General features: G+C 38.0%; 1 protein-coding gene across 4 annotated transcripts; it reads right to left on the bottom strand.

The window, feature by feature from the left end:
* Positions 1 to 7,841: 7,841 nt before the first annotated feature.
* Positions 7,842 to 9,735, bottom strand: LOC148692942 (uncharacterized). Of its 4 annotated transcripts, XM_088679215.1 has the most exons (5): positions 9,481 to 9,725; positions 9,298 to 9,401; positions 8,680 to 8,778; positions 8,298 to 8,423; positions 7,842 to 8,153 (listed from the first exon to the last, which is right to left on the bottom strand). In XM_088679215.1, the coding sequence occupies exons 2-5, from the start codon at positions 9,299 to 9,301 to the stop codon at positions 7,921 to 7,923; spliced, it is 462 nt and encodes a 153-aa protein (XP_088535341.1). In that variant the 5' UTR covers positions 9,302 to 9,401; positions 9,481 to 9,725; the 3' UTR covers positions 7,842 to 7,920. The 4 variants fall into 4 exon arrangements, 3 of the variants coding, with proteins under 3 accessions (XP_088535341.1, XP_088535342.1, XP_088535340.1); XM_088679216.1 differs by having other exon boundaries at positions 8,680 to 8,754; positions 9,298 to 9,723; XR_015953097.1 differs by having other exon boundaries at positions 8,298 to 8,754; positions 9,298 to 9,735.
* Positions 9,736 to 12,921: the final 3,186 nt, after the last annotated feature.

Genomic DNA, 12,921 nt, shown 5'->3' with positions numbered 1-12,921 from the left:
CATATAAGATTAAAAAATTGAAAATTTTCATAAAAATTTAATGGGTACAAATTCTTTTTATTTTTATTTTTTATATTTTGGAAAGGTTTGAATTAAAAATTAATTAGGATTTTAATAAGGGTGTGAGTATTAAAACTCTAAATCAATTACTAATTTTTATTATAAAAATTATGTAACTTATATGTAATTCATTAATATATTAATGTTAGGGACTTTGATCAAAATCTAAAAATTGATAAGGTCTTAGTCAATGAACATTAGAAACTATAGACCCGATATTAATTTTCTCTTAATAAAAATATGTCATTAACTAAGATAGAATTTTATTAAAATTTAAATACTAACGGTTATATTTGCATCTTTTGCTAAAAAATATAAAGAGAAACTCCGAACCTAACTCATCCCAACCACATCTCCCGCCATGTTTAACTACGTGCACCACCACCAAATAGGTTGAACGATTGCATTGCCGAGGGGTAAAGCAAAACTTCACCAACTGGAAGAAGCTCGGCATCCTCCAAATATCTTGGAGATAAAAATCAAGTGCCACATCAGCAATGACCTCCTTGTTAATCATTTGGATCAAACCCTTTACCTAATTGCCTCCGCCTCCTCCATGATCGTAGCAACAAAATGCTCCCCATCCACACCTCCTGCAAGGTTTGGTATCCCGGCAAAATCTCAGAGCACCCAACCCACACCACCTACCTTCGTAGCTTTCAACCATGCTACATCATAGTTGAGATTTAGAGTAACAAAGATGGGTTTCCTCCATGTTAATCATTCCCAGCCAACCCTATCCATCCTGCTACGACCCACCTTTTGATTCCCACTCTTATGGTTCTCCCCCACCTCCATAACCAGAGCCTCTTAGAACTCCCGTACCTGTTGCTGCCACAAATCAAGTGCAACATGGGGTAGGATTGGGTTTGCATTGAATATAGCTTCATTCCTGCACTTCCAAATTCTCCACAAGCCAAACGCCATCTGCTGAAATACCAACTCCACATCCAATTCTTTATCCAATCGCTCTACCAACCTCTGCCAACCATCCACAAAGTCATTCGCCCCCATAGACTCCATATTAATTTGCAAGGATGTCTTGAACCAGAAAGCACAACTAAATTCGCACCTAAAGAACTGGTGACCCTTAGTTCCATCAGGTGCATCACGTAGTTCATACTTATTCACAACCTGAATTCGTCGTCACTCCAGATTATGCCTCACTGCTAATGCCTTGCGACAGGCCTTCCAAATAAAAAATCTGATTTTATTCAGCACCAAAAGAGACCACGTTTTCTTCCACATCCCCATTATCGAGCTAGACGAGCTTGACATTCTTCCCCTTTTACAATCATACTCTCCATTTTTCATCATCTTCATCACTACGTGGTATCCTGAATGCACCGAATATATCATGTTCTTCGTGTAATGCGACATTCGTTTATCATCACATCCACAACGGCTAATGGGGATTGTCCGAATCATCTCCACATCCTCAGGTGTAAACATGGCAGCCAGCTCCTTCTTTTTCCACCCTTGTTTATCAGTACGATAATCTTACTCATCCTTAAATTAGGGGCCCCATCCCGCAACATTGGTTTAAAAGAATGAGGCTTCGGTATCCAAGGATCGCTAGCCACCCTGATAGACTCACCATTGCCAACCCGCCATCAGAGCTCATAGACCAAAACTTGCCACCCCAACAAAATGCCTTTCCATCACAACAATTTGCTACGTTTGTTGGCCTCAAGAAAGGTCGAGTTGGGGAGGTATTTGTCCCAAAGTAAAATCCTAAGAACCGAGTTAGGTTATGCAATACGCTCCAACTAATCTTGGGAAGCATAGCCAAATTAAATCTGATTAAATCTCGAAAACCCAACCCATCATACTTCTTACCCATCGTCAATTTGTCCCATGCTACCCAATGACACCTTTTCGTCTTAGATTGCCCTCTCCACCAAAATTGTGAAATAACGTGCTCCATTTCCTTACAAGTACCCACTGGTAATTTTAAACACACCATAGCATGGTTCAACATTGCTATAATGACTGATATAATCAACACTTCCTTACCTACGGGGGGAAGAAATTGTTCGGCCCAACTGTCAGTTTGGTTTTCAATACCACAACGCACCTTTTCAAACATTGACTTTTTCAAGTGCCCAAAGTCCTCCTGAATCCCCAAATATTTGTCAAGACCATCTTTAGCTTGAATATTCATTTTTGTAACAATTCGCTTCTTTTGTTTCTTCGAACAACCCTTCCCAAAGTATATTGAACTTTTCTCCAAGTTAATAATTTGCCTAGAAGACTCTCCATAATCCTCCAAAATTTGAACCACCTGACCAGCTTCCATCTCATCAGCTCTACAAAAAAACATAGAATCGTCCTCAAAAAAACAGGTTGGTTATAGGTATCGCATCAGCCGAAACCCGCACCCCATTAATCAATTCATCCACCTCATGCTTCCTAATATATGACGAAAGAGCTTCTGCACGGAGAAGAAATAAGAATGGTGACATTAAATCTCCCTACTACAAGCCTCTCTCAGGTCAAAATTAACCTGATGGAACACCATTCACCATAACACTGTAAGACACCGTAGAGATGCATTCCCAAATCCAAGCACAAAATTTAGGATGAAATCCTAAATTACCCATAACCTCCGTCAGAAAACCCCACTCCACTTGATCATAGGCTTTCGCCATATCCAGTTTAATTGCCATACTACCATCCACACTATCCGCCCCTTACTTTAAAGAATGCAAAATTTCATATACTACCAAACTATTATCATGAATTTGACGGCCCGACACAAATGCCAACTGATTTGGACTGATAATCCGACCAATCATTTTTTTTAATCTCATCGTCAAGACCTTAGCAATGATCATGTATACGACATTACATAGAGAAATAGGTCTCAGCTCAGTAATCCGCCGTGGATTCTTCATCTTCGAGATTAGTACAATATGTGTATGATTAACCATCTGAAGCAACCCCCCTCCTCCGAATGATGGAAAGCTTTCACATACACATAATATCCGCTCCCACCACATCCCAATGGTCCTTGAAAAACCCAACCGTAAAACCATCTAGTCCAGGTGATTTTGTTGTCAGAATTTGAAACACTACTTCCCTAAATTTCCTCATCCGAGAATGGACAGACAAGTTCCTCATTAACCCCGAGCATTCACCTTTGGCCCTACCCAAGCCGCCACTGCCTTTCTCAGCAGTAAGCCTACTGACTGAAATAAAGCTGTAAAATAATCAACTACTATTTCCTGCATACTCAACTAAGTCTTCTACCATAATCCGGTATCGTTTTCCAACCCATGTAACCAATTATTCGTCTTTCGTTGTTGTATAGTTTGAGCATGAAAGCATTTTGTATTTTTATCACCCACTTGGATTCTCGATTTGACCTTCCAGTAATGTTCTTCCTCTTTAATTGCCATCAATAGCTCATTTTCCTTAGCCTTTATCTACTCTTACTGAACTAAAGGATTCCCAATCCCTTTCCTAATCTCCTTCCTAAGTTCCGCAATGCGCCGTTTTGAGTTCAGTTTCGTAGACTTTTTCTATGCACATAGCCTTTGCCTGGTACCTTACACTTTTTCACTCACTTTAAAAGCCAATGAGTCATCCACCTATTTCTGCCAAGCTTCCGTAATGATATCACGACACTCTGGAATATTCCCCACCTAAAGTCATAGAAAACAAAAGTCACGACCCTTCTATAATAGTTCCGTCGGAAAATAGAACAAGCATGGAATGATCTAAGCCCTCCAATGTCCCATGATTAATCTTCGCCCTAGGAAACATATCCATCCACCTAAAAGTTGCAAACCTCTATCGAGCCTTTGTTGATTCAAACCATCTTCACATTTATTCCTCCATGTAAAAGGGTAACCTTCAAACCCCAAGTCTAGAAGCCCTTTTTCTGCCAAGAAATCTCGAAAATCCCTCGTACTCGCCATAGAACGGTATTTACCTCCTTTCTTCTCTTCACCGTCCAAAATATCATTAAAATACCCAATCACAATACATTTCCCATCCGAGCAACTAATTCGTCTACTAATCTCCTTCCATTGAGCACTTCTCGGCTTCTCATCCGTACTTGCATACATAACCAACATCCGCTAATCCAAATAAATTGGATCCCCTCCAAAGCCTATTCCAAACAATGCTAGAAATAGACACCTCCTCTTTCCAAAACACACATAAACCACCACCAATACCCTTTGGTTCAACCGGTTGCATAAAGTCCATCTGTAAGAACTGAATCAGATACTTGTACTAATCACTTTTGTTTTTAGTCTCAAGTAAAATCACTACCTTGGGGATGTGAAGCCACACCTACTCCACCAAGGCGTCAATTGTCAAGGAACCCCTAATTCCTTGATAGTTCCAACACAGTGTTTTTATGGCGCCCGTGGAAACCCCTCATTGCTGGACTCCACCTCAAAAAAAATAAGAGCTCGCTTGTTACATACACTACTCCCATCCCCGCTCTACACCTCTATTTTTTACTCCACTTTTGTGATCCTCATTTTCTGTCTCCTACTATCCCTACTCACAACAACGATGATTGGACCCAAATCAAAAGGGTCCAAATTCTGAGTGCCAACTTGCACATTCTCCATCATAACCTCCTCAACCTCATTCCCCACATACTGCCGCCTACATTCAACGCCCTCTGCTGCTTAGCACCCTAACTTATTCCATCCTCCAGACTAGCTGGCAAGTTTAAATCCACTTTTATCCTCTGCCTGCTCTTTTCTCCGTCCCCTACCTCTCTACCATTTGGTTCAATAAAATTAAACAACTCAACATTTACCGTCCCTAGCGTAATGACCCCCCACCTCCAATGAGCCCCGCATCGAAGGCTCTTTCTCACGCTTTAAGAGCCAACTTTTCCGCCTCTCAAAGTTAAGCCATGATATCCTTTAGCTTCTCATTTCCTTCTCCAGCCCTACTGATATGTTTTTTCTGTTTCAACGGTGATGAAGCAGAACCCTCCTGTCCAACCCTACCTTATTGTCACGAAACCCCATGTCCTCTTGCGACCACTCCCGACTACAAACATTATCTTTCACCGTCTCCTTGGTTTTCCAGCTTCCTTCGCCCATACTCTAGCCCTTCAATCTTCGTTATGGCGAGTTTCGTGCATTACCTCGCAGGTCAATACGAGCCTCTAATCCATCATATGGCAGTCGGTACACCTGTGCATGTCTAACTCTCTTCTCATACATACCTTGCTACCTAAGTACCCCCTACGCTCTACACACCCTACTAATGTGCCTAAGCTTTCCACAGTAAAAACAGTAGTTAGGGAATCTTTCATATTTAAAGTCAACCCACACTCGTCCATCATTCGGAAACATAACCATCATACCACGCATCAATGGTTCCCGTAGATTAAAGCGAACATGTACTCGCATAAATGTCCCAATACATTCATGACTCGCCAATTTGTCCATCGTAATCACAGTACCAACCTTCCCTCCAATCGCAATAGCAACTGCAACCGTTATACTAAGCGGTGGTGCCTTGTGAATTTGTACCCGTAGGACTCTCAATGACAATGAATTCCATCACTCATCTCTTATATTAGTGCAGTCATCCACCATAACAAAATCATCTCGGAAAGTCCAGGGGAACTCTGAGTCTAGCACCCGCTGCATATCCCGCTTAGCCACAAACCTAACTAAAAACCTACGATCACCAATATCATGAATAGATACTCCTTCAATTCCCCGCCATAATGACATGAATCGATCAATAAACACCACACATTTAACCACCCTCTTTGTTAAAACCTCTGCCATCAACATATAGTGGAAGCCAATCGACGCCTCGTCCACGTTCTTATTATCGATCACAACCTTATCTTTCTCCTTATCTGTGAGATGAAGCTTCTCTCCCAAACTTTGCCCTAACTCTTCCATTACTCATTTCGCATTAGGATCCTCCATATCACCCTTTACCCTTCACAAATCCCAATGCTAGAAATCCTTACAATTCCAAAAAAGCCGTTGGAACCACCGCCATAATCCCCAATAATAAACGTCGTCACAACCCTAGGTTTTTAGTGCGCAAATCGCCCAAAAAACCAGCTCCAACTTTCTCGGACAGAAAATCAAAATAAAAAAAAAATAAAAAAAACTAATCCATCATTTTTCCCCCTTTTTACCTCACGTCACCCCACCTCTACACCAGTCTAGCCACCACTACCCCCTTCCCCCTCTTCCTCCCTTGTGCACCAACCCCACAACTTCAGCGCCTATTAGTTCACACTAGTACAAAAAACAGTTTGCTCGACGCATGTACCTTCATCGCACAAAGTCAAAAAACGTTGCCTGAAAATTAGCTCAACGAAACCTTCGTCACGCACCAACTGTCGCACAAAGGCAGTGAAAGCAAGGTTTGCGCGATGACCATACCTACGTTGCACAAAGACCTTTTGCGCAACGAAGATTTGCGCAACGTAGGTTTTGTTGTTGTGCAAAAGTTCTTTGCGCGACGTAGGTTACTTTTTCGTTGAGCAAACCTTTTTTTTTTTTTGGCAAAAATATTTTTATTTAATTTTTTATAAATATTGTAATTAAATTATAAACAATAATTAATAAACCAAGAAAAAGTATTTAATTATAAAATATATGAAAATGTACATACGTCTTCTAGGCTTGATGCATCAGGCTACTGGGTATCAGCTAGGCAAAGTGGTTGAGAGGTCAAAGATGGAGCAAGATCAGGTGTTGGCATCGGGATTTGAAGGCTGGACATCTTTAAGGCCCGTAAGATCATACTCATGTTATAGTCCTGGGCCAATAACAAGGCTGCAATCTCGACTTCCCAGGCTACTGCTCCGGCCTACCAGACTCAATTCTTGACCAAGCCTGTACAGAAGCGTCACGAATTTGTGTGTGCCTCTTTCATTGACTGGAGAGGCAATAAGATATATTCAGAGCAGTCCATCACATTGCTTGCTAATCAGTAGTCTATCCGTAACCGTCGCATTTCAGCACGGAAAGTCGGGCTTGAATTCAAAGTTCGATGAGCAAGACTCCTTATGTCCTCTCATAAACAGTCTTGGGAAATTCTAACTAGCTTCCAAAGGGCACCTCCACTAATCATGTCCTTCGCACTCACCTCTGTGATACAAATACCCAATGTACATAAGTAGAAAGTCTAAGACATAAAGATGTTATCTAGGATCGGACAAATTCACCTACCATGTTGTGCTTGGTGACAGAGTGCAAGCTCAATGTGGCGCCGGATTGGTGCAGCCTCATCATTAGCATTTTGCACAATCCATGGAAGTGCACCATCTTCTATCAAGAAAGATTTTCCATTCTTTATTCCTATAGTAGGTCAGCATATTGACATTATACCAAAAACGTAAAAATATTAAATCGGACATTCCACCATAATACTGAGGGAACTATTCATGGAATATTTCTGACAGAGGCTCTTACCTTAAGTACATGCTCGTGATTCACATTTTGCAAAGTTAGCAATTCCACGTGCCACTTGGGAAAGAATATCAGGATGCCCGCACCTCACAATTCCTAGCAACGCCTTAATACCACCTTCAGACCTTAACTTCCTTTGTAGCTTATGTGAGGATATTAACAAAATAATAACAAAGCAAGATTTAAATACTCAAATTTAGGGGGAAAATGCTGAGCAAACATATACAAAATGAAGAACAAACAACAGAAAACCCTTCCTCTGAAGCATAGAATTGGAAAATGGACATGTTTCCAAGGACTAGTGTAAAAAAGTTTGAATTGCAAATTATAAACCCGGGAACTAAATAGAAAAGAAGAGTCTTCTTCAAAAAATTTAAAAGGACTTTTATTATGCACTAATAAGCCAATGAAGCCATTTATGCCCGATTACTACAAATAGTCATACATATTTTCTTTTAAGACCATCAGAGAAAAGAAATGAATAACCAAAAGAAAAGGCAAAGGCTCTAATGATACAACAAGTAAAGAAAAGACAACGTAGTATACCATCGCCGCATAAATTAGCAATAGCTCCAGTAACCATGCGTAGGGTTTGAGCATCATTAGCTTCAGTGGCTGTCATTGCTAACAAACTAATCCCACCTTCCTGCATTATAATTTCTTGATTGGCTTCTGCAAATCCAAAGAGGAAGCAACGTAAAAAACCAATATTTTGAAAGTCAGACAGATAATTCTCAACCCAAAAGTAATAACATTCAAACTGCAGAAAAAAGCCCTTGCACTCTAAGAAAGAAGAATAGATCATTGAGCACTCACCATTCATTGCAAGATTCGCAATGGCACCAGCTGCCACCCTTCGAATGGTTTTGTCCTCAAAGCTTCTAAGAAGCATTAGCAAGGAAGTAAGACCACCAGCTTCAAACATCCTTTTCTGATTTGACTCTGCTTTTCACATACAAGTGCACAACAATTCTCTGAAAGTTAAGACTTCAAAAAAGGAAAAAATAAAAGGTATACAGAGTATACAACTACAACTTCAATTTAAGAGTCGTGTACTACTACCGCATAAATCAAATATTAATCTCTGTATACAGAGTATACAAATGTAACTTCAACTTAGGAGTTGTGTTCTAGTATTGAATAAATCAAATATTGCTCTCTGTCCATTGCTAACCACTTATTTTCATGGTTAACAAACCTGTCAAAGGTGGGCACTTTTTATTCTCCGGAGGTGGTTTGAAATCCAACGGCGGTCGAGGCTCAAACAGCTTATCTGCAAAGTCCGAAAAGAGCATACCTAAAGTGGAAAATGGAATTAAGAGGAAAAACATAATTAGCTAACATGACCTAACAGACTAATAACCTGAACCACATTAGTTTACCGCTCAGCCTTTGAAAAAGTATAATTTACTCACAACCAATGCTTGGGAGAACTTCATGCTTAAAAGTACAATTTTGAAATAATTTATTTGAAAATTATAATGGATTAACTTTTATCTAATGAGAAGCAAAAGAGGCTGGACTAGTTTGTTGCCAAAAAAGTCATCCTTGTGGCCTCAGTTCCATGTATGAGTTCATGAATGGAGTTCAGCAGTTAATCATTTATTTCTTTATTCACACTTTGTAGAAGTTCTGACAAAATCTAGTTTTTGGTAACTATCAGCAGTTTATGTTGAGATAAATATTGTCTTGACAGCAATACTAGTCTTGAAAATTTTCCAAATCCAAAATATTCATACGGATTCTAGTCTCTCAATCAAAGCCATTAAAATATTCAGAAATAGCTCTTCATAAACCAAAAAATGCAAAACCTTACCCATCTTCCTGTACTAGCTCTTCAAGTAAGGATGCGAGGCCTGGAAGAGGTTATATATCACTTCTAATGCTAGTGCTCAAAGAATCAGGATCTACAGAGCCATCCTATGAATAATCAAACTCATCAGTTGAGAACTATAAACAAGACTACAAGTGATATATCAGAGATTAGCATGTTACGAACCTGTGGTATTACTTTGTCCAATGTTTCTAGTCTGAGTACTAGTTTGAGCTCTTAGTCCAAGTGAAAATCTCCCAAATTCGATTCAATACTAAATCCCTCAATTTCTAACCCTAAAATTTGATTTAACACTAAAACCCCCAATTTCTAATTTAATTTTCCAAATTGAATCTAATTACAATACCAAAATCTTCAAATTAAGGCATTAAAGCCTGATTTTGACCTTAGAAAGAAGAAAATTTAAGAATTAAGAAAAGATAGATAGCTGGCTGGGTGCAGTCGGGAGGAAGGCTACACGAGACGGAGTGAGAGAGAGAGAGAGAGAGAGGGAAGAGACCAAATTTTGGGAAAATTAAAAAAAAAGCGCATATGTTTTACAATTGCATCACTAAAATTTTAACAAATTGTGCGACGCATGTATACATTATGACGTCGCGTAAAGTGTTTTTGCGCAACGACCCCATCTTGGCATTGCGCAAAGTGTTTTTGAGCAACGACCCTATCCTAGCGACGTGCAAGTTATATTTTTTTTTAAAAAAAAAAATTTATTATAAAATTTACTGAAAATGTGACTTTGCTCACTTCAAATTCAATTTTTTTTTTTTACATAAAAACCACAATAATATATTTTTCGAACAAAAACTCAATCCAAATTACAATAATAAATTTAAAGCTACTTAATAAATATACATACCATTCAATTTCTTAAGTGTTATACGTACAAAATAAATAAATTTAAAGCTACTTAATAAATATATATAATATTGAACTTTATGGGATACGCATTCTACGAAACCAGTTTTAACGATCCAACCATCAAACTTGTTTGTATATACTTTGAGATGGCATACGCCAAAAATCGCAAAAAGCAAACATTGAGAGATCAAGTAACGGGATAAAACTTTTCGATGGTTATAAAAGAAAAATCACGATTTAATGGTTATTTTAACTCCAATTTTGATGATTTTTTACAGCGACACTCCTTGACCCTATATGAATACAATGAAAGAACTCGATTTTCAATTAAAAATATTTACACTAGTGGGTACCAAAAAATCTTATGTTATACTTAATGAAAGTATAAATAAACTCTTAAGTGTTAGTGAATCTATTGTTTTGATGGGATACGCATTCTACGAAACTAGTTTCAACGATCCAACCTTCAAACTTGTTTATATATACTTCGAGATGGCATATGCCAAAAATTTGAAAAAAAACAAACGTTCAGAGATCAAGTAACAGGACAAAACTTTTTTACGGTTATAACGAAAAATCACGATTTAACGGTAGTTTTAACTCAGATTGTGATGATTTTTTACAGCTACACTCCTTGATTCTATATGAATACAATGAAAGAACTTGATTTTCAATTTAAAATATTTACACTAGTGGGTACCACAAAATCTTATATTATATGAAAGTATAAATAAACTCTAAGTGTTAGTGAATCTATTATTTTTATGGGATATACATTCTACGAAACTAATTTCAACGATCCAACCGTCAAACTTGTTTATATATACTTCGAGATGGCATACGCCAAAAATCACAAAAAAAAAAAAAAAAACTTCCAGAGATCAAGTAACGAGACAAAGTTTTTCGACGGTTATAATGAAAAATCACGATTTAACAGCATTTTAACTCCGATTTTGATGATTTTTAACAGCTACGCTCCTTGACCCTATATGAATACAATGAAAGAACTCGATTTTCAATTTAAAATATTTACATTAGTGGGTACCACAAAATCTTGTTATACTTAATGAAAGTATAAATAAACTCTAAGTGTTAGTGAATCTATTGTTTTGATGGGATACACATTCTACGAAACTAGTTTCAACGATCTAACCGTCAAACTTGTTTATATACTTTGAGATGGCATACGCCAAAAATTGCAAAAAACAAACGTTCAGAGATCAAGTAACGGGACAAAACTTTTCAACGATTATAAACGAAAAATCACGACTTAACGGTAGTTTTAACTCTGATTTTGAATATTGTTTTATAACTACACTCCTTGACCCTATATGAATACAATGAATGAACTCGATTGTCAATTTAAAATATTACACTAGTGAGAACCACAAAATCTTATGTTATACTTAATGAAAGTATAAATAAACTTTAAGTGTTAGTAAATCTATTACTTTGATGGGATACGCATTCTACGAAACTAGTTTTAACGATCCAGCCGTCAAACTTGTTTATATATACTTCTAAATCGCATATGCCAAAAATCACAAAAAACAAACGTTCAGAGATCAAGTAACGAGACAAAACTTTTCGACAGTTATAAAAGAAAATTCATGATTTAACGGTAGTTATAACTCCGATTTTGATGATTTTTTTACAGTTACACTCCTTGACCCTATATGAAGACAATGAAAGAACTCAATTTTCAATTTAAAATATTTACACTAGTGGATACCACAAAATTTTATGTTATACTTAAATAAAGTATAAAAAACACTTTGTGCGATGGACAGACCGCGTCGCACAAGCTATCTTTGTGTGACGCAGTGGTTGGTGCGTCGCGCAAAGACCTGCAGTGGTTGGTGCATCGCGCAAAAGGTCTTTGCGTGACGGTGAAACAAAATGTCGCGCAAAGGTCGTTTGCTCTACATCGCGCAAGATTTTGGTACCAAACCAAGACTTTTACTGTTTTTTTCCCAACATTGCGCAATGAAGGTTCACATTCGTCACGCAAAAGGCTACCTACGTCGTGCAAAGTCCCGTTACGCAAAATGTCCTTGCGTGACGCTTAGTTGTGAACATTGCGCAAAATGTCCTTGCACAATGTAATTTTCTCCGTCGTGCAAATATGTTTTTGTATTAGGGATCAGTTTAAGTAAAGCATACATAAATTTCTCAAACTTAATTACTAAAATTAATAGCCCCCAACGTATAGATCAAATGCCTAAACAATATAGAGCAGATCCCTGAATCATACTATGTTGATTAGACGAATAGGCACCGACCGATTAACTCATCAGAGATAATATCAAAGACGGATAATAGAATGTGAAGGATCCGATCAGGATACAATCATACAGAGCTAATAAGATGATTACGTTGCAGCAAGAGTGAGTTCGTAATGAATGAAGCAATAGTGGGTGACGACCTTGGCCTTCCATGTGCTCCACTCCTGCACGGAGAGAACCACCGAGCACTCCTCTGAGTTGTTGGTAGTCATCTTGTCTTTGCTCTTCAGAGATACTCTTGACACCATTGAAACTTTCTTGTACCGCCAACTCCCCTTTTTTTTGTTTTCTAGTTTTTCTTTTGTTTGTTTCTTTATTTATTTATTTATTTATTCAGGTTTATGGTTTTTTACATTAGTTTAAAAAAAAAATAACACCTATGTAAATTCATATGGCATTGTTTAATTGCTAATGATATCCATATATATGCCACATCATCACACTAATTGAGTAATTGATGGAA

Source organism: Pyrus communis, chromosome 11 (genome assembly GCF_041283825.1).
Source record: "Pyrus communis isolate YQ-2024b chromosome 11, ASM4128382v1, whole genome shotgun sequence".
Classification (NCBI taxonomy): Eukaryota; Viridiplantae; Streptophyta; class Magnoliopsida; order Rosales; family Rosaceae; genus Pyrus; species Pyrus communis.
The sequence above is the reverse complement of the archived record's forward strand: the minus strand, read 5'-3'. Positions and strand labels throughout refer to the sequence as shown.